We start from the raw sequence: 23,062 nt of genomic DNA on the forward strand, positions 1-23,062 counted from the left end.
TGACATCATGAAATTTGCAGGCAAATGGATGGAAGTAGAAAAAGTCATCTTTAGGGGGTAACCCAGACCCAGAAAGATAAGCATAGGATGTAGTTACAGGATATTATCTGTAAAGTAAAACACAATCATGGTACTGCCCACAGACCCTGAGATCCTAAGTTACAAGGAGGGCTTAAGGGGGAACAGCAAGGGTCTTCCTGGAACAGGAAATCGAATAGATTTCACAGGTGGACTGGGGACAGGTGAGGTTGAGAACAGGAGGGATCGAGTGGAGGGCAGAGGGAGGGGAAAAACGCTGGGAGAAGCAAATAGAATTGTGAAACACTTCAGAGTAAGGTGGAAGCCTAGTCCAATGGCAACTCCATGGAATCCGTGAGAGCAGCCTGAAGCAGACGCTCCTAGTAATGGAGGACATAGAGCCTGAGCTAGACGTCTTCTCTAACCACGCACGGCCTCAAGTGCAGGGACTGAGATTCCAACCCAGCCACAAAACCTTGGGCCTTCACTTTGTCCTGCCTGCAGAGTGTGCTGGAATGGAGCCTAGCAGAATTATCATCTAAGAGACCAGAGAGTCTTCATCCAGCAACTGATGGGAGCAGATGCAGAGTCCCACAGACGAACGTTAGGCCCACACAATCAACTGACCGGGAGTCACGGGGACTCACAGAGATCAGGGAGCCTGTAGGGGTTTGACCTAAGTTCTCTGCACATGTGTTGTGGTTGAGTACAACAGTGTTCTTGTGGGGATCCAACCAGTGGGAGTGGGGGCTGTTCCTGTCTTTTTTTTTCCTACTTTTGGGACCCTTTCATCCTGCTGGGTTGCGTCATTGTGCCAGTCTTACTGAAACTTGTACTGCTGTGTTTGACTGATGTCTCTGGGAGGCCTCTGTTTTCTGAGGGGAGGCAGAGGGGAAGAGGGGAGGTAGGAGGAGAGACTGAGGAAGAGGAAAGAAGGGGACACCTGTGGTTGGGAACACATGAAAGGAAAATAATCAAATAAGTAGATGTAATAAATACCATTAAGAAGTTTACAAACAAAACGGAATTTTGTTGTTGTTGTTGCTGAGTGAGTCCCATTTATTTGAGGACCTAAATAAATGAAGATAAACTGAAAGACCAATTGTGACCTGATTATAGTGCTGTGTGATCAGAAGGACAACAAAAAGAGCATCTCACCTCGCCCTCTTACACTGAGGGCAAGACCTGAGCGTAACCACTTCTGAAGTGAGTGGATCAGAGCTGCTGACTGAGAGGGGCAAAATTGTCTATTTCTCATAGAGACACTGCGAAAAGTACACCAGGTTTATGGGTTGAGGACAATTATAAGGTTGTTATTCTGTTCCCTCATGGATTCAAGGTATTCCTATTGTAACTTCAGCGCCTTTTAAACTAGCAATTGAATGATAACTTAAACTTGGAGAAGCATAAGAATAAATGTTGAAAACATAGAATGGGAAAATTGGAGGACACACATGACCTCAGATTTTTAAAGCTACAGGCCAAGATACTATGGATTAGGAAAACAATGTGCAGACAATCAACGGAGAAGAATCTAAATCCCAGAATTTAACTTGCATATGGAATATCAAAGGCAAGGTTATAGAAATGATTCAGTAAAGAAAAGTCTCCTTCCTTCAATGAATGATATCATATACAGAAATCAATTTTAAATGAGCCATAAAGAAAAATTCAACAAAGCCACCAGGAAAAAAACAACCCCCAAAACATTGGAGATTTTCACAACCTCAGGCAGGTGAAGGTTTTTACAAAGGGCACAGAAGGCATAAGCCATAAAATAAAAAATTGAAAAATTTCACTTCATCAAAAATAAAACTCATAAGGCATGGCAACGGACGAGTCGAGGCTACTGGCTGTGAGTAAGCAGCATGTGACCAAAGACTTCAATTCAGAACATGTGCAGGTTCCGGGAACTCTGGACCATAAGGGCAAACCATCCTATTGTTAAAGGTTGACCAAAGACAAATGTCACAAAAGAAGACAACAGCTGAAGAACTTGCTCAGTATGTAGGAGCACAAGCCTACAAGCATGGAGCCCTGCACACGGATCCCAGCACTGCCATAAAAAGCAGATCCTGGGCATAACAAAGTGAGCCTGGGGCCCCACACTGGAAGGAGCAGAGAGAAGAATAGAAGAAGCTTGCTGACCTCACCAGCCTAGCTGCAGATTCACTGAGAAGCCCTGGCTCAAAGGAGTAAGGCAAGGAGTGAAACAGAGGACACCCAACATCTCCTCTGTTCTTACACTCATACAAGCGTGCATGTATCACACACACACACACACACACACACACACACACACACACACATGCATTTAGGCACACATGCACAAACTCACACAAGCATACACCCACCACACACATACACAAACATGTGTGCACACACAAACACACACACATGCATTGAAGCCCAGATGCGCACACTCACACAAGTATACACCCACCACACACATACACAAGCATGTGTGCACACACATGCGCATGTACACACATGAATGCATATACTACACGTGTACATGAGTACTTTTAAAAGGAAGGCAGAGAGATGGAAAGTATGTATAGAAAGCAGTATACGTATTGGTCATCAGTCACGAAAATAGAAATTGAGGAGCTGGGGAGATGGTTCAGTGGTTAAGAGTGCATGCTTAGTAGTCTTGCAGAGGACATGAGTTCAGTTGCCAGCACACAAGTCAAAGGACCAACAGCTATGACTCCAAGGGACACACTGCCCTCTTCTGATTCTGAAGGCGTCTATACCCAACTGCACACACTCACAGAGACACACTATCACACTGTAGATTAATAATAATAATAATAATAATAATAATAATAATAATAATAATAATAATAATAACTATGTGAAAACTAAAACTTGAAACCTCCATGAGATCACCCTACTGAAACTGTGAGATTCTAGATGGCTTGAGTTCAGCAGTGACATTATTAGCTAGCTAGATGGCCTGGGCTCAGCAGTGATATTGTTAGCTAAAGAAACAAGATTCCGGGAGGCACGGGCCCAGCTTTTGCAGGCTGATAACAGGAACAAACTGAGGAGAAGGAGTTAAAGATTCTCCACTAGCCTCCACCTCAACCCTGGCCCCGGAATTTACTACCTTAGACCCCACATACCTGAAAGCTATCTCCCCCACTTAGAATTTACTACTTCAGACCACATTCACCTAAAAGGTCACCTATTGTTATCCTATCATCTGATAACTAACCACGGTTGTTAAGTTTTGCCTCTCTAAGAGGGTATTTAGACCCTCCACCATTACAGAACAGGGTCTCCCATCTCTACGGAATGTGGACCCGACACGTCAGCTAATAAACTATTTTGCTTTTGCATCGACTTTGGACTCTGTCTCTCAAATGGGCTTCCAGGGATAAACTTAGACGACCTAAGTTTAACAAAACCACTAAAGTGAGCTAGACTGACAACATTAAAGCATCACAAAAACGTGGAGCAACTGAAACATGCACACATGGCAGGTGAAAACACTAAGTTGGGACCATTGCCTTGGAAACATCTTTACTCCCTAAGTAAGCATACACTTGTGCTATAACCCAGCATCTCATTTCCCAGATATTCACCAGATTTTTAAACAAATGTGACAAAGCAATTTATACAAATGACAGTCATAGCTTAACTTATACTAGCAAAGAGCTTAAAATAAGAGATGCCCACCACCTAGAGAATGCAATTAGCCATTGTGGTATAGATAAATAGAATACTAATCACTGATACAGTCAAGAACATGCATGAATTTGGGAACTGCACTAAAGTAAAACAGCCAGACAGGAAAGCACACAAATTGCATGATTCCATTTCTATGACACACACAAACTGGCAGGGATGACAGCGGGCAGTCACTTGAAGAGGATCATCACAGTCACATTGGTCGGCATTCTCGTCTAGAGACGGAAGGTGCTGAGAGACTGGGCAGGGACAGAGGAGCTTTCAGAGGTAACAGAAATGTTGTCTGTCTTGATATCTGTTTGCCACAACTGCCCAGACAGTGACTTGAGATCTGGGCATCTATCAGTGTTCCAGTGATTGTAAATTACATTCTAATGAGCATACAAAGAAAAGTGTTCTACATCTATCAGTGTGTTTTCAGAAGCATGGCATGCTATTCGTGTTGTGTTGCCAAGTCATCTGAGTCACATCCTAAGAGGTTTAAAGCTCGTTAATCATATGTGCACCTTTAGAATAAATAATTCACATGATAAATTAGGACACTTAAAAATCTCAACAGCCAAGTCAGTTTTCTGGGAACAAGCTCTTGGTTTTTCTGTTTTTTTGGTTTTTGGGGTTTTTGTTTGTTTGTTTGTTTTTTGTTTTTTGTTTTTTTCCTGGCAAACACTCTAAATTTCAAAGCTGAATTTTAAATGTTATGCTTACTTCACAATTTATAAATAGCTTTATCGGGTTGTCAAATTCATAATGAGAAATATATGAAAAGGGGTTTCCTAGCCCATTTGAATATTATAAAATGGTTAATTTATTTCCTCGGTTACTGTTCTTGTTTGTTTTCCCTGATACCTAGAAAATCAGATGATGGGGCCAAGAATAAAGTAAAACTTTTTGAACAACCTTTTCATGTGCCATTCAGAAAATTTCTATTTTCATCTTCCCTTGTGTCCCAAAGTTAAATTAACTCTGACAAAGCTAAGTGGTGGGAAATGGGTTAAAAAAAAATACCAATGAAAGCATAAAATAAAGCAACTGTTATTTTATTTAACCAATTAGTGTTTTTCTCCACATCTATTAATACTAATGGAAATTGATTTTTAAAATATCTCTGGTGTTACAATGACACAAAACCTTCATGGGTTTGTAATTATGTATGTCTCAGAAACACTAGAAGTTGGAAGCACATGACCACCGATTTCTAAAATGCACGTTCTAGAGATGCGTGGTAGGAAATTTACCATTTAGATACCAGTGGGTGAGAAGGATTCAGGTTCATGTTTACGAATGATGAAAAGCATAATTTTTTAAAAGTCTATGTACTTTTTCTGTATTGTAAATAGCAAATGAAGAGCCTCTGGGCCAGCCACCCATACCTGGAAGCACTCCCTACCCTACCCAAGAGCCCAGTGGCCACATCTCACAGCACTCAGGTAGGGATTTCCACCCTCCCTCCTCGTCACAGCCTTAGACGCTCCAGGCTCCTCCCCAGCCCGCAGGGGCCTATCCTCCCTCCTCCCTCCTCCCTCCCCCCTCCTCCCTCCTCCCTCCTCCCTCCTCCCTCCCCCCTCCTCCCTCCTCCCTCCCCCCTCCTCCCTCCTCCCTCCTCCCTCCTCCCTCCTCCCTCCTCCCTCCTCCCTCCTCCCTTATTTAAGTACTTCTTACTTTACTTTCCTGCCAAACTTTTCCTGTAGAGGAATTTAAACCACAAACAAGAAAAGCAGGGAAAGAACAACTTAAGAGCATTGAAATTGTCCTCATTTGCAGGCTTTGGTTTTCTACCTCTTCATCCAGATAAGCTTGGTGAACTTTGCTTGGCATATTTAGAATTTCCAGTGGTAATAAATTATTAATTCTAATTTTAAAAGGTATGCCCAAGAAACTGCTTTGGATAAAAAAAAAAAAAGGAATTGTAAATCAGTTGTGGACATTTTCTTTAAAAAATCAATTAAGGAGTAAGGCTTTGCTTGTTAACTTCTAACCCAGGTTCAGTTTTAAAATAAATGCACAAACTAAACAAATTGATATTTTCTTTATCTGGTGATATATTTAAATCTTCTATGTATATTTAAGAATTAGAATTTCATGAAATGAGCAGAGACACAAAAACTCTAGAAAGTGAATGCACAGAGATCTGTTTCATTGAGCTGGTGTCACAAGTAATTAAGATGACATATAATATATGGCATTTTGAAAAACTGCCAGGCACAGTAACCCTCCAAGTCAAACTACCTTGGCTCCCTTCATCTTTGGGCAAAAGAGCTGCAGTGTGTTTGCTAGCACAAACTCATAACCTTATGCTGAGAGATTCATATATGTGAAACACTCTATAAGAATGGCACATCTGCATGCACTATAGTTCCCAGTAGACATAGTGCAGGCTAACAGAAATGAGAATCAAAAAATAAGGAATTCATTTTTTATCTATTGGTGTGTAACTGAATATATTATTTGAATACTTGTTATAAATTCATTCTAACTTAAAAGCAACAGAATAGTTTTATATCTTGCAAAGCAGTCAGGAACAGCACAAATACTTTTCTCCTTCAGCAAAAAAAAAAAGAACCATCTGTAATGTCAACAGTTATTGCCCTCATCTGTCTAAACTACACACTCATCTCACGGACTGCGCAAGAAAACTTGAAGGTCCTTCAAAGCTCAACCATCCAAAGAATGCAGAGATTTTTGCTGGTTTAGTGCACATTTGGAATACTAGAATACTGTTCCAGGATATTAAATTCAAAGAAAGACTGACTTTGGCTTTCCTGAGAGCTAGGACACAATAATAAATAGTTTTCTTCAGATATAAAGATAGATAGAGTCAAAAAATATTAACTGGCTCATGATATTTGCATCATTCTTTGACATACATACTAGACAGATAAAAATGTTCAGTACTTTTTATTAGAAATATTAACCATGGTTATTACTTAGCAGAGTTCACATAGGACATATTACTGTCCTAAAGCAGCTTGTGTTGTAAAACATTAACAGTATCATATGTCTATAGACTATTGCTGAGTATTTTCTTGACATTTTAGTACAAAATACTTTAAATCAAAACATTATTCATTGAAGCTATATTCAGTCAAACACTTAATACTTTTTTAGATATAAGAATAAAAACAAGAGCTGGGCGTGGTGGTGCACGCCTTTGATCCCAGCACTCCGGAGGTGGAGGCAGGCAGATCACTGTGAGTTCGAGGCCAGCTTGGACCACAAAGTGAGTCCAGGACAGCCAGGGCTGTTACACAGAAAAACCTATCTCGGAAAAACAAAAAAAACAAACAAACGAACAAAAATGAGTAGAAGCAAGGAGTGGTTTTCTTCAAGGCAAACTAATTGTAAAAGCCAGAAGTTCTAAATACACGGATTTACTGCCTATAGCTACTGCATGCATTTATTTCAGGTTTGTGGGGTGTACCTAAATGCTGAATGCTGACCAGGTATCAGGCATGATTTAAGTGTTTATAATATAAGAGGAACAAGATATAGCCCCAGGCTTTGAAAAGTACGAAGTCTAATAGGAAAAACAAATATAAAAGAAACTCACAACCATTTATGGTGCTTTACAAGATTGATATGGGAGGTTCACTGGGAAGTAACTCCTTGTTGGGATTTCAGGACAGTGTGACACTTGAAGATACAGTTTGAGTAGCACAGTGAGCTGGCTTATGAGAGCATTGGGGAGTTTCTAACCCTCACAGTGAATATGAGGAGATAGGGTGCAGAGTCCATGTTCTCTGGGCATCTATAACCTCTTTTAGGATCTCTATGATGTAAGCAGATGTTTTGTCTAGACAGAGAAGTGTGAGAGATGGTAGTTACTATAATCTGGCCAAGCAAAGGCCCGTATTTTAATTAGTTGTGTTTCTTAGGGAGCTCCTGTGAGCCTAGTGGGAAGTGGCAGAGCTTCTAAGGGATGAGGCCATCTTTGTGAAGTAAAAGAATGTTTTCTACCACATCCCTATCCTGATGTGCTTAGGTGTCTTCTCATTTCAAGCCCATAGCCATAGTCCTCGTATGTTTATTGTGTCGGGCATCCCATTATAGTCTTGGGAAGCTTACTGGTACACAAGTCAGAATCCAGAAGTTGCTCATACCATCCAGATGGCGAGCCAGGGATGCTTCAGGAAACCTAAGGATTTCTATAACACTGTGCTGTTTTCCTAAAGGCCTTAAGTACAAGCCCTTCCTTTTCTCCAAAGCCTCTCCCCACTGCTCTTCAGCTATTTTCTCTTAGCTTCTTCCTGGAGCTGCCTTGCTACCCTAACAGATAAAGTCCCACAGCCTGGGCCTGCAACCCTTTTCTTACCTACCTGCTCTCAGCTCCTTCCCAGAGCTACCTCCCGCTGCGAGCTGCAATCCTGCAGCTTCCTTAAGCCCTTCTGAGCCTCTCCAATGTTGGAATCCTTCCTTAGAAGTTCCTATACTGAGGTGCCTATTTAACAATAATCCTCAAACTTTTATTTCTAGAAATTCTATCTGCTCTATTTCAAATTGGTGCCACTTTTTACAACCTCATATTCCATGTAGCTATTTTTTCAAATCATTTATTTCCTTAAGCACACTAAACCTAACTTCTTCAATATCTGAATCTAGTCACTACAGAACAACTGAATTTGGATAAGGCTGTCAATAATATCTATTTTTTTTGGCAGTTTCTTACAACTTTTGCATTGTCTCCTTGTATGCTTGGTTTTTATTTACTCAATTGTCATCATTCTTTGCAAATAATTTACATAACCCTTGTGGTCAAATAGAGTTTGCATTTCCTTTTGACAGCAGCCTGGGGGCATTAACAGTTAGAAAACATCTTAAACTATGTAAAAATTTGAAGATCCCTGACCAATCTAAGGTAGTTATAAGAATCCATAAAAGGCATTTACGGGCCACAACTGATGCATTCTCCTGTCCTTGTCCTCATTTATCTGTTCAGATATGGAGCAAGGCATTCTTTAAAAATAAATTTAAGGCCGGGCGTGGTGGCGCACGCCTTTAATCCCAGCACTCGGGAGGCAGAGATAGGCGGATCGCTGTGAGTTCGAGGCCAGCCTGGACTACAAAGCGAGTCTAGGAAAGCCAAGACTACACAGAGAAACCCTGTCTCGAAAAACCAAAAAAAAATAAAAATAAAAAAAAATAAAAATAAATTTAAGTATTAAAAAAATACTTGTTCCCATCCTCCTCGAGAGAAGAGACCCCTTTCGTGCTCCTTTGCTTCTGGTTCTGGCTTCCATCTGGATCATCCTTAGTAAAGATCGGCACCGTAGGTCTTCCCCTTATCCTCCCCATGCACATGCTTGTCATGCACTGCTTCCCAAACAGGACTCAGTTCGCACCAGACCAGGAGCTGCTTGGCTGTCTTTGCTTTAGAGACTTATTTTACAGGCTTTACAATCCCCAGTACGCACACACACATACACACATACAAACAATACCAAGTGGGTATACCTACTGAGTTATATGCATATATGTGTGTGTAGGTAGGTAGGTATATAATCAATTTAGTTGCCTGCATATGTATGTAAGTAACAATTTTAACTACAGAACCGGAAGAGTAACTGGAAGAGTGGAAAGGGACAGAAGTGGGAGTGGAAATGATATAAACACAGTACGCTTATATGAAATTCTCAAAAAAAGTCAATTTAAAAATAAATCTAATCTCTATGATTTTAAAAAGGCAATTTATCAAAAATATTTCCCTTGTTATATATAAATCAATATACCATTATAATTGTCAAGTTCCTGAGAGTTTAAACTTGTATTAACTGACAAACTAATACAAACCACCATCACAGTGCCCCCATTTCCTTAGCTTTATTGCAAAAGCCTGTACATACTCACATATCTGTCCATAAAACAGGTAGGTGAGAAACACTGGGCTGTGTCTAAACATCTTGATACAGTAACAACAGAAAGGTCTCCAAATACTTTTTACTCAACTTAAGAAACTTATATGTTTAAACAAAATTAAAACAAGGATAGCTGTGATTAAAAAGAACAATCCTTATGCTTTTAAAGAGTTGTTTCATATGCCTTGTTATCTATTTTTTTAAAATGAAGTTAAAACATCTATCTAATTCATTCTCCACCAAACAACAGTAGGCCTTATCTTATGGGTCGAATTGAATTCTGATTCTTATCACCTCAGAATGTGAATATATTTGAAAGTAGGATCATAACTGATATACTTGGTTAAGTTAAAATGAAGTAATACAAAAGTAGTGAGGGCCTCTAATCTAGTCTGCCTGTGTCTTTACAGAAACAAGAGACAGAGCCTGGTGTGGAGGCACTTGGGAGGCAAAGGCAAGCATATCTCTGTGAGTTTGAAGCTAGCCTGGTCTACAAAGAGAGTCCAGGACAGCCAAAGGTACACAGAGGAACCCTGTCTTAAAAAACCAAAAAATAAAGCCAGGCGGTGGTGGTGCATGCCTCTAATCCCAGCATTCGGGAGGCAGAGGCAGGTGGATTGTGTGAGTTCAAGGCCAGCCTGGTCTACAAATTGAGTCCAGGACAGCCAAAGCTACACAGAGGAACCCTGTCTCAAAAAACTAAAAAACAAACAAAACACCAAAAAACAAAAAATAAAAAATATAAAAAGAAAGAAGAGACATGCAGATACACAGAAAGATATTGTTACTGCTGTCAGAGATACATACTGCAATAATACCTCCAATCTAGAATAAACAGGGAAGAATCCTTCCTTGGCCAGTGCTCTGCCAGCACTTTCATTCCAGATGTCCATCCTCTAGGACAATTTTTCTCAATCATCCTAATGCTGTGACCCTTTAATACAGTTCCTTATGTTGTGATGACCTCAACCATAAAATTATTTTAATTGCTACTTCATGATTGTAATTTTGCTACTGTTATGAATTGTAATGTAAATCTCTGACCTGCAGGATATTTGATTTGTGAACCCTGTGAAAGAGTAGTTTAACCCCCAAAGGGGTTGTCACCCTAGCTTTACAAGACAATAGACTTGTGTTGTTTTTAAACCACAATAGGACTACTTTATTTCAGCCTCCTGAAGGATATGTGCTATCTACTGAGATGTTAGTTTGCATCTTGAATCTTATAAGCACCATATTTTCCAGCATATAAGACAACCCTCAACTTTAACATTAACTTTTAACTTTTCCAGTTAAAAGTTTGGGATATACTCGCCATATAAGACTACCTCTCTTCCAGTGCAAACCTTGTGCAGCAGACATGGGCTACAAACTCTATATTTTAACTGAAAAAGTTATAGTTAAAGTTGGAGGTCATCTTATATGCTGGAAAATATGGTAACTGTTGATGAAGTTTTAGGATTATCACTTAGCATAAAACAGAGTGGTTTACCAGGAGATTGCGATAGTTGTGAGGACATCCTTTGGGATTCTATGTGACAGAAGTATGGGAGAATGGAGTAATAGAAAGATCCAGAGAGTCCTAGAAACCTACAAGAAGAACATCATGATGCGTGGATCTGGGCCCAGGGGTTCTGCTCAAACTACTGCACCAATCAAGGACAATACATGCAATAAACATCGAACCCCTACTCAGATCTAGCCAATGGACAGGACATTCTCCACAGGTGAGTGGAGAGTGAGGACTGACTCCGACATGAACTCTGGTGCCCCATATTTGACCACTTCTCCCTGGTGGGGAAACCTGGTGGCACTCAGAGAAAAAATAAGCAAGCTACTAAGATGAGACTTGATAGTCTATGACCATATAGTGAGGGAGGAGGTCCCCCTCGGCCACAGACATAGAGGAGAGGAATAGGGTGAAAGCGGGAGGGAAGGAGGAATAGGAGTATACAAGGGATGGGATAACAATTTAGATGTAATGTGAATAAATTAATTAAAATTTAAAAATTAAAAAAATAAATAAAAAAGAACAGAGTAATAACATTGCTTTATAACAAGGATTCACGTATTTGAATTCTAATTCTTTCTGGGAGACTAGCTTCTTATCATTTGTTTCAATATCTCAAAACAGTATTACATATTCTGATTCATAAGATGTGGAATAAAATGAAGCCTTTACCTATTTCCCTTCTTAAAACTTATTCATAACCAGTATATATCACAAATAAAAATTATTCAAATGAAATAAGACAACATTCTAGAACTTCCTAGAATATTCTGTAAGGGGTAAACCTCTTCATAACAGGCAAGGAGGTTAAATTTGGGGTAGAAGTAAAAAGTATCGCAGATGCTCACAGTTGCTACTCTTGAAGAAATAAATGGCTACAGCATAAGGAGCAAATCTATCTGGGAAAATGCAGATAGGGTCCTTATTTTGAAAACTCTTGACATTTTTAGGGGATCTTAATTTTGAAAGGTGAGGCTAAAGGTTTTCACAAATATTTTGAACACTTACCATCCAGATGAGTCAGAAAAAAGGGTGGTATTCAACAAAGTGAACTGTACCTTGTGTAGAAATAAAATGTCTGGGAAAATAAAGGCTAAATAATTCGTGTACATACCCAGACTGTGTCATTAAAGGTGTTTCTGTTATTCAATACCCAGCCTTTCCACAAATAGCTGGTCCTAGAAAACTTCAATAAATTCAAACTGAGTAGTAACTAAAAATTAGCTAACACCCAGTGTATATTAAATACTGCATAAAAACAACATGGAAAGAGGATTTGATGTATACCAGATATGTCATGATAAAACACATTATTGCTAGGAAAAGCAACAACAAAAAGATGAAAACTGCTGACAAATGTTAATAATAGATATTCTGATCAAGCATCTTTTCTAATAGATTGGGAAGATAAAAGTTAACTACTACCATAAAAGAACTATTTTTAATAAAAGGAAAATACAGTGGAACATTAAAGATTATTATCTGAGTTGGTAAGTTCAGGAGAGAAATAAATGAAGAAAATAAAAGAAAATGTTCAGAAACTAAAGAAGGGAAGATATTGAAAACAGGATTGATAGACGTGGACAATCTGAAACAATGAAGTGTTCTAAAGGATTAGAAGGAAGATGGCAGCAAACAGGAAAGAAACAAAATCACAAAGCATTGCAAGCTAAAGACAGTCTACAAGATAACTACTGAACTGAGATTAGAGTCTTCGAACCAAAGGATGGAATTCTCTCAGAGGCCCAGCATTCTGTGATGTCCACTAACACACACCTTGGAAAACAAACTAAACTTCAGAAATGAAGAGCACAAACTTCCCAGCTGATGTTGGTACAGAAAATGTACAATGTACTTAAGAGAAAAGATTGTAACAAAAGACTTATGTCTGCATGAGCTCTGAGTAACCACTAACCCAAAATTTTGAGAGAGGAAAAGAAGCTAATGAAGGCTTCAACAGCTCAGGGCAACAATATCACCAGTAAGTATTAAATACTATAATAAAAATATATTAATATATTTAAAGTATAGAGGTACATACAAAAATAACATATCTAATGATAACAGGTGGTGTAGAAGGAGATGTGTACAGGGAGGGTGAGGGTGGGAGGTCACAAGGGCATGCAGACCTGAGGCACAGGAGTGAGTGGTCCCACTCCTGCTGCTCTAGAGATGAGATTTTCAGGATTGGACATGTCTCTACTCCACTCCTGCTCCAGATAAGCTCTTTCCTGTATCCAGATAGGCCACTCCTGCTCCAGATAGGCTCCTCCCTGTATCCAGCCCCACATCTCCCCCTTTTTGTTTTATACAGGAGCCGTATTATCATAGTCATCAGCCTCTAGGTTGGGAATGGTTTGATATTGAACCGAAACCCAGTTCCATGGTTCCCTGGCCTCACAAGTACCAACCTAGGTGGGTGGCTTGGTATGACTGAGAAGCTGAAGACTTCAACTCTCAAGTTACAAAATCTCTCTTCTGGATATTCCTCAGAGAAAGAATGCTTTCCACACACCCAGCACAAAGCATGGGATGTTCATAACTACTCAGGTGTCCGAAAGGAACAGGACGAACACCTCATGGTGTTCTAAAACAAGGCAGTCCACTGGAGACAGCACAGCGTGTGAGGAGTGTGTAAGGACTAGGGTGAGGTCTGCCAGCAACACTGAGTGGCACAAAAGGGCATACACAGCGAAACAAAATTACATATCTCCGCTACTTTCAGTGATGAAGGTAGAAAGAAAACCACATACGCCACCATCACAATGCTAATGCTAGTAGTTATCTTTGAGGGATGGAGTGGAAAGCTGTACTTGGGAATACAGGTGGGGGCAGAAAGGCTGCTACTATGTAGTTTATTAAGTACTTATAATACAGTCTGTGCAGAAGGGTTACTAAGGAGACCTGAAATGATGGGATATTGGACATACAACTGACACCAAAATATTCATGTATCTAAATGTGGACCCACATGCTTAGAGGCCATTTTATAACTTAAGTATTTGTACTTAAGCACAGGCAATTAATTCCACCGCACGAGAGGCAATTTAACATAACCGTCCTTGGCTATAATCTTGATGCCAAGAACCTCCTACTCTTTGATTGTAGTTTCTTTCTGCCAAGTTACAGCTGGAAAGAAATACTATGTTTTGGTATGGCAATTTATAAAATCTAATAGAAATTAATACAAATATATTAAATCATCTACTGTATTAATTCAAATTGAAGATAGGACAGTGATAAATTAAGTAGACAATTTACGATCGTCATCAGGCAGATGTCCAGGTTCCTTCCAAAGTTCTTCAACCTTTCACCGTCTTCCTTTTTTCATTCTTTTTAAATGTTTATTGCACATTTGCTATATTCTAAGTGTTACAAAGGTAATATGAATACAGAAATAAGCAGTCAATGTCTTTTGGAGCCACACAGTGAAAAGATATGCTCAAAAATGACCAGCTACAGATGTTTACGAATATATGAGGTATATCCAAAATTGAAAAGTGTGGCAAGCTCCCATATTCTCCAAATTCAAAGGCTTAATGAGAAAAAGGTATATAAAATATGTTACTAATGACTTTACATATTGATTATATATATAAAGGATAAGTTTAGCTATACCAAATAAAATATATTTGCATTTTATTTCACTTCTTCTTCACTTTTTAATGTATACACTAGAAAATACTGAAGTACAACTTTCTTGAACTTCTATTGTGCCTCATGGGTCTAAAGGTTCTCTCTTATAATCTTGCATTTGGTTGTCTAAATGAGTTCTCTATATATAATTTTAAATTGTTTCTAAATCTATTTCAAATAATAAGCATATGAAACTCACTATTTTTTAAAAGATTTATTTATTTATGTTATGTATACAAGTGCTCTGCTGTCATGCATGCCAGAAGAGAGAATCAGATCCCATTACAGATGGCTGTGAGCCACCACCGTGTGGTTGCTGAGAACTGAACTCAGGACCTCTGGAAGAGCAGCTAGTGCTCTTAGCCACTGAGCCATCTCTCCAGCCCTCATGAAACCCACTCTTAATGCCATTAATATTTATTGGCTAGATACTTGGTCACCCTTGAAATTTCAGAAATTAGACTATCTGCAATTAGCTGAGCCCTACTGGTTCTCTTTTTTATGACAGATATAAAATGAGCAGAAAGCTATCTTGATCGACATTATTCTGGAGATAGGTGCTCATAAGAATTAATAGGACTACAACAGTGATTAAATGTATCCAAGTTTACATATCTCTTAATCTACTTGCGGTTATATAGTAGATGCCTGTTTAAAGTTAAACCTATCAAGAACGGTGGGGTTTTTAAAATCTATTTTATACTTCACAAGGAGTAAAGAAGCCCTGTTTTGTTCCCTTTCTTTGTTCTCCTTAAATCCCACAGGAAGTTTGGGAAAAAGAGTGTGACTTCTCTCTGATACCATTCAGAAGGGCAGGTAGGAGAAGCAGCTGAGGGATGCCTTCCTGTATACAGGGGCAGGTGACGGGAATGTTACACGCATTGGGAGAAAATAAAATGGATATTTTCTGCAATTAATTAAATCATATTAGACTTCATTGTAGGAAACTTTCAAATTTGCTGTGGATTTTTAAAACATGAAAAAAGCAAAATCTTTAAAAAATAAAAGCTGATAATCATGGCCGTAGAAAACAGAGCATCAATGGAAAAATGGTTTTCTCTGAACATTATTTTAAGAGGCTGTATGTATAGATTATAAAATGAAATATGTAAATGTAATATTTATCTGAATATAATAGAAATATAATTTGAAATTATCTTTTATGTTAACGTAATTCATTCATATGGTTTCTTTGAAATTCCATGAGACTAACATATATTGACTATCCCAACAAAAAATCTCATCCATCTTACTGGGAGAAGATCCCACTAGACTAATAAGTGTTGCAACTAATCTACAAATATGTCAGCTGGAGTCTAGGGGTCGTAAATATGTGCTAGTGCACGAAGCCATGAGCTAGATTAAATAACTGATGAAGTAAGTATATAGTTAGAGAAGAAATTAAAAACTTGATCTTTTAAATCCCAAGACTACTCATGTAATTAATTCTTAAAAAGTTGTTAGACTTTATAAAGTGCCATGATATCTATACCATAACAGAATTTGTCACTAGAGGCAGTTTGGGCTTCTTTGTGTCAACTCCCTCCTTCCAGAATTTCTTCTGAAAATGTTTGTTAAAATCATCTTCCTAGTTTCAGCAAGACTAAGAACATCCTAGCCCACTGGGGCCTGATAATGCAGCCCAACTAAGGGAAAGGGATCCAGTGTCAGGCAACAGAATCAGAGACAACCCTTACTCTCCTGGTAAGGGACACACATGATGACCAAGCTGCACATCTGCTACATATGTGTAGGGAGTCTAGGTCCAGCCCATGCATGCTCTTTGGTTGGTGGTCCAGTCTCTTTGAGCCCTCATGGGCTCAGGTTAGTTGACTCTGTAGATTTTCAGGGGTGTCCTTGACCCCTCCAGCTCCCTCTTTCCTTTCTTCACTGTTCCACAGAACTCCCCCAAGCTCAGCCTATTGTTTGGCTGTGGGTCTCTGCATCTGTTTCCATTTGCTGCTGGATGAAGCCATGAGACCACAGTTATGCTAGGCTCCTGTCTAGACTCATAGCTGAGTTTCAATAATAGTGACAGCGGTTGGTTCTGTGACTTGAGGTGTCAGGGTGGGTTGGTAGTCCTTGGGGGCCTCCCCTTCTCTGAGAAAAAAAGGAGAGGAAGGTTGGGAAAAGAGGTCATGATGGTGAGACTGAGAGGAGAAGAGGGAGAAGGCTGGGATCAGGCTATAAAGACATTACACACATATGTGAAAAAAAAAGATAGGGGCATGTACTAGTTTAAAGAAAGTCCAATGGCTATTGAGTCAAGTACTGTATTGAAATTACACAGAATAAAGACAGAGAAAAGAGAGTAATCAATGAGAGGAACATTGGATTAAAAGTTCTCAGAGAATTTTACTCATTCATTACTAATTACTACATCATATTGGTTCAATCTATCCATAGTTTGCTTGTTCGTTTGTTTGTTTACAATCTACATAATGACTTATAATAGCTGGACTAGTTTACGTTCCCACAAGCAGTATAAAAGTATTCATTTTTTCCACATGCTTGCCAGCATTTGTTACTTATTTTCTTAATGATCAGCATTCTGACTACGGTAACTCTTTAGTTTTAGAAGTTTACAAATAAACTTTCTTTAGTTTTAATGTGCAGTTCTGATAGGTAAATCAGTTGGGTATTGTATTATGTTTATTGACCATCTATTCTTCACTTTTTGAGTACTGTCTTTTCGTGTCATTGGCTTCTTTTTCATTAATTGTTATATACATATATGTATAAACACTTATATCCTAAATACAAAAATATAGCCTGCATTTAAAAATAAGAACACTTTTCAAAACAAAGATTCATACCATGGTTCCATGCTCTTAGAATCAGACAGGTAAGAGAGAGTTCTGAAATCACTGGTGAAAACTGTGTTTGTTGGAATATCACTATTGTACCTCTTAGTTCATTCACTTGGAAACTGTTACTAATAACTGCAACTCAGCTCTGGTGAGCATCAGGTGTGTGCCACACACCTCACAAGCATGCACTAGATATTGTCAGTTTGTTGTTATTAGCCTTCATGCTGCCCATCAAGAAGTAGTGAGCAGTGACTCAGGATTTAGATAGCGTTTACACTGAAAAGCTAGAAGAATCAGAATTCTAGTCTCATTAAAGTCACTCCAGTATTGTCACTATGCCATCTTAAAAGGTGAGTTTCAAAGCATTTAAATTTCAATCAAATGGATATAAATCAGGATTGATCTTGATCTCTATGATCTAGTTTTCTTTCTTTTTCTTTCAATGAAAATGATTATTTATTTATAGAATATTTTAGAAATGTATAAGATTTTTAAAAAACATGCACTTCAGAGGAAACGCACCTATATTCTCTCACTGTTAAAGTCACATTGCTATTTAACTGACTTCAGTGAATATTTCCCATGATTACTGTAGACACATTTCAGAAAGCAGGCTTAATAACAATAACAGCCTGCATCAGGCAGATTTTTAGAAAACATCATTAAAATAAATTTTAAAGACATTTTAAAAATACTGTTTTTCAACAAAGATGCAATGCAATAATGAATGTACATAAATTGTTTTAGAACAAAAATCAACACTTTTATATTTTATTTTATAAAATAAATCGCTGGTCCCAAGCCTTTAGAAAATTCTATTTTAGTTGTTTGTTGTTGTTGTTTTAGAGAACTTTATTTCAGTTAAAAAATAATGATTTGGTCATAAACAAAACAAAATTCAACAAAAGTCACATGATAAAATGTTTGTTACATAGCTACTAATATTGGAGATGTTTAATTTTTAAAAGAGAAAGGAACAGCAGCCTATGTAGCATTCAGAAATTATGAATTTATTACAATTTTACACACTCAGAAAGTTCAACTTTCTGATCTGTCTGATGTTAGAGGAATGTTGAAAGACCTGTGATATGAAATTAACAATCTGTTGCAGTGGCTGGCTTTGTGAAAAAATAGTGTCAACTATTTCATTTCCCTAAAGTCCTTTTTTTTTTTTTCTTTTTTGGTGGGGGGGGGGCTTTTACAATTGTCCTGTGTCTTGCTACTCTCTAAAGCAAGGTGACACACAGATAGATTTCAGTAACCACTTCATTAGGATGCCTTCTCCTTGTAATTTATGCCCATTCATTCAACACATACTAAAGTCTACTGTGTGGTGGGTGCTGTTAAAGAGGCAGAGAGTCTATTGATGTCATGAGACTATGACTTCTTTAGTACATATTTTAGATATTTTAAAAGAATATTTTGTATTGGAGCAAATCTTGAAAGCATTACATAGTTGGCTGAAATTCTGCTCTTTTCCATTCAGTTTCACAAGGATCTGTAGCTGGAATTCACTCACCAAACATTTAAGTCCTTCATCTTTTGTGCAGCACTAAACAGATCATGGCTAAGCTTTTGTCTACTCATTGTACATACATAAGAAAAAAAACGACTTAAGTGAGTTTCAACCTTCAGTTAAAGTCATAAGAATTGTTGACCAATCCAATGAGCTAAAAAAAAAAAAAGCCCCTCTTCCAGATGACTGTGTGATTTATATGAAGAAGAAGGTATTCAATGATATCATCAACCTTTGGAAATTCTGACTAAGTCTAAAGGTGACAGAATTAGTACAACTTAAGTGTGTCACTGTAAAGAGCTGCAGGCCTCAGCTTTGACCTTAGGAGATCTCAACATAGTTATTTGTATGGAAAACTATTACACTCATTAAACTCTATGTTTTGTGTCAATATTTCCCATGATACACTTCTGTATATAGATGCTAAAATCCTAAATAATGTTTCATTTATTTTGGGGGTACACACAACAGAGCACATGTGTGGAAACCAGAAGACAATTTGCATGAGTCAGTGTTTCCTTCTACCGTGTGGGTTCCAGGGACTGACCCCAGGCCATGAGCCTTGGCAGCAGGTGCTTTTAACAGCCGACCTGTCTTACTGGCACAGTCTAGAGTATCCCCATAGACTTACACTGAGACTCATATAGTAGTTTGTTACTCTGGGGCTTCAAAGCACCTGCTCAAAGTCTCAAAAGAACGCTATTTATGGGGCAATATATAAGTCAAAATTTAACACATAATAGTTTGATTAATTACTGGTTGGGCTGTATGAAAATATACTTCATAGACATGAGGTTTGGAAATGGGCTCCTATATGACCCTCAGAGCCTTGTGTAACATTCCAAACAAAGGCAAAATCTGAGTAAGATAATATTCTTACACACAGTGCCTTGACATCCCAAGGAGGAGTTAGTGTTCCAAGCATGAAAATTCCTTCTAAAACCCAAGTTCTATGAACGAGTTTTTTTTTCTCTTAATAACATCCTGAACTTAGGAAGATGAGTAATAAGTCACAAAAAAGAGAAACCACAACATAGTATCCTTACTACCCTCCTAAGCCTTCAAATAGTCTCTAAGTTCCAAACTTTCTGGTTGCTTTTAAAGGACTTTAAAGTGTAGCTTCTTTTAAAGAAATTTTCTATACTTTGAAAACAACTCAAAATAATTATAATTGACAACCCCTTTTAAGTTCTAATAGTTTGACTTCATAATTTCTTACAACATTCTATATTTACACATATTTTCAAAGGATCCAACATCTCATGTTTTAAAAAAAGTTACAAAAATTAGTTACCAGTAGATATCCCCAAAATCTATTTTGTCTTTTGACACAGTTTTCAAAATGAAATACTAAACAAGTGGCTTTGCTCAATATTAACTCATTGATTTGCTTAATGAAAATCACTACTGCTCCCAGCATCTGCCCAGTGACACTCACCAGGCTCTTTCGGAAGTCCCAAAGAAGAGTTCAGTCTCTGTATAGGCAGTCCAATATGGGAATAGAAGGGTTCCAAAATTCTGTTTCCAAAACACAGAGTTACAACTTGCGTCATTCAGTGCCCCTTGTTGGTAATGCAAGCCCCAATGCCTAATATTACAGGATTAAATGCTAGTCTTAGATACTCCTAACTATAGGACTAGATCTATGGCATCCTCGGTGTCCTGCAGAGTAAATATTACTGAAAGAATAATACTAAAGTTTCCTGGTTCTGAGTGCAGATAAAAAGTAGAGAACCTTTCTGAGCAAGCCCCACCTACCAAAAATCAGGAAAGTAAGCATCATGTCTATTTTTCATTGTTTCACAAGAGATTTTTATTTAAATCATGTATTCCCAATATCACTTGTAAAGATTCAAGCATGTCTACTGGGTCTAGAGTCAAGAACCATGTAGACAGTTTAGAAGATGTAAATAACCAAATCCCATCACTCTGATGTTTTGCTATTTATTGAAACCCTGTAGTTTCTCATAGTCTAGGTATTGTTTAAACCTTCATTATTTCCAACCTGATTTAATTCTCCCAACAAGCATCTGCTACTGTATGTATTATTAATGTATTAATTTTATACATGGAGGACCTAAATGCATAGGTGTTATATAGGTCAGATTACCCCAACTAAAAATAGGTGGAGAAATGGTTTGAAGTCAGGCAGTGGGGCTTCAGTAATTATATCACACTATTTTCCTCTGAATACACATCGTTAGCTGTGTGCAATATTTATATGTGTATAAATGCAAATTAACTTTCTAAGTTTTCACACGTAATATTATATTATGGACATCTTCGTTAACACATATGGATGCATGTTGGTATATTGGACCATTACTTAACATGTACTGCATGGATTGATATACTAATGGTTTATCTGTTGTTGTTGTTGTTGTTGTTGTAGTTGTTGTTGAGACAGGGTTTCTCTGTTTAGCCTTGGTTATTCTGGACTTGCTTTGTAGACCAGGCTGGCCTCGAACTCGCAGAGATCAACCTGCCTCTGCCTCACCAAGTGCTAAGGTTAGAGGCGTGCATCACTGTGTCCGGCTGGTTTATCCATCTTTTAATGGATATTTGGGGTGCTCACACTATTTTGCTATTTGTAAAAAGGCTCAAAAACCTTTGGACATTCTCAATTGTACACCTGTTCAGTTACCTGTTTGATATAAATGCTTAGAGATGGGATTGCTGCCTAGGTGTTACAGAGGTTTTAGTACTTAAAATATTTTCCTAGGAAAAAACTTAGAATGTATGGGGAAAGAGATCCGATACCTGATACCAGATACGGTGTAGACACTAAATAAAGAGGAAATAAGGTACAAGATCGATTCATCTCATCATTCTGTCATGCATATAACATATCAAATGGGTCTGGTCAGGACTGGAGTAATTCCATTTGAAATTCTAGAATTCATTTCTATTCTATCAAAATCGAGGCCAAAAATGCATTTAAAACAGTTTGCTTTACTTTCTAGTATGCGAACCATTGCTAAGTATTACTTAATCTTCAAATTAAGACAAGTGATATTTTTAAGCAATCTCTACCTAATGAAAAATTGACAATTTTAGCAAAACATTTGAAAACCATTAAGCAAAAACTCAGAGTCGCTTCAACACAGTGGAATGTATACCAGTAATCTGAGCACTTTTAGGTGAGATAAAAACAACAACAAAAAAGCAAAAGGGAAAATTCCATGAAGCCCTTCATCATTGCTCTGTTATTGAACTGGTCAGAAGACCTAGGCATAGATTGTCAAATACAACACAGGAAGCTCATTGATGACAGAACTAGAAGCTCACTTGCCTGAATTACAAGAGTGAGTTGACAGAAATGCAGTTGTCATGTTTTCAAAAGCACCAAGTATTACTAAAGACAACAACAAAAATCAGTACTATAAGTACCTAAGTATACTTTCTTTAATGATTGGAAACCGCGCCCATCATTACGATCCTAATACCAAGATTTTTACACGTATAATAATCTTTAATTTAAAATTTGAAAATACAATAAAAAAACTTCACATTCTTAAGGTTAAATGTAAAAATATGGAAGCATTCATTTTTGTTTGCTCTTTACATGCCAAAAAAAATAGAAAAATGTAGACAAATTAAAACATTACACATTTTAAAAATTTGGCCATTTTTTTCTTTCTTCAGTCAATATTTTTATAATCTACCTAAAAATGTTGTGTGTCACCATAGCCATAAGCACTTTCCAAGTCACCATGAAAATGTAGGAGAGAATTAAAAACCTTTCCCATAAGCCTCTAAGTGACCTGACAGAAACCCTCCCAGCCTCCAGTGTGAGAACCTGTTAGCAATCCTTTACCTGACTGCCTGGCTGCTGTTCTTCTCTCTCTGCTACCTACAGCACTTCTGCTAAGTTTTCTTCTCTGAATTATATGAAGAGCCAGATTTCAATAAAAAATTCAACCTGATGCCTTTTCCTTTAGTCTACTGAAAAGCAGGTTTTCAAAGAACCTGAATTAGCATATCCCAAATACTTACTGTCTGTCCCTCTGCATCCCATCACACTCCA

The 23,062-nt window shown here is 37.9% G+C and overlaps 1 protein-coding gene across 4 annotated transcripts in view; it reads right to left on the reverse strand.

Annotated features, from left to right (window-relative positions):
• IQCM (IQ motif containing M) overlaps positions 1-23,062 on the reverse strand; it is a 440,692-nt gene that overhangs the window by 270,196 nt on the left and 147,434 nt on the right. For all 4 annotated transcript variants that reach the window (XM_084755724.1, XM_084755722.1, XM_084755723.1 and 1 more), the window contains one exon: positions 20,474-20,553. In XM_084755724.1, the coding sequence (XP_084611850.1) occupies positions 20,474-20,553 (80 nt within the window). The remainder of the gene's footprint in view (positions 1-20,473; positions 20,554-23,062) is intronic.

This window comes from Acomys minous (assembly GCF_964271855.1).
Source record: "Acomys minous genome assembly, chromosome: 14".
NCBI lineage: Eukaryota > Metazoa > Chordata > Mammalia > Rodentia > Muridae > Acomys > Acomys minous.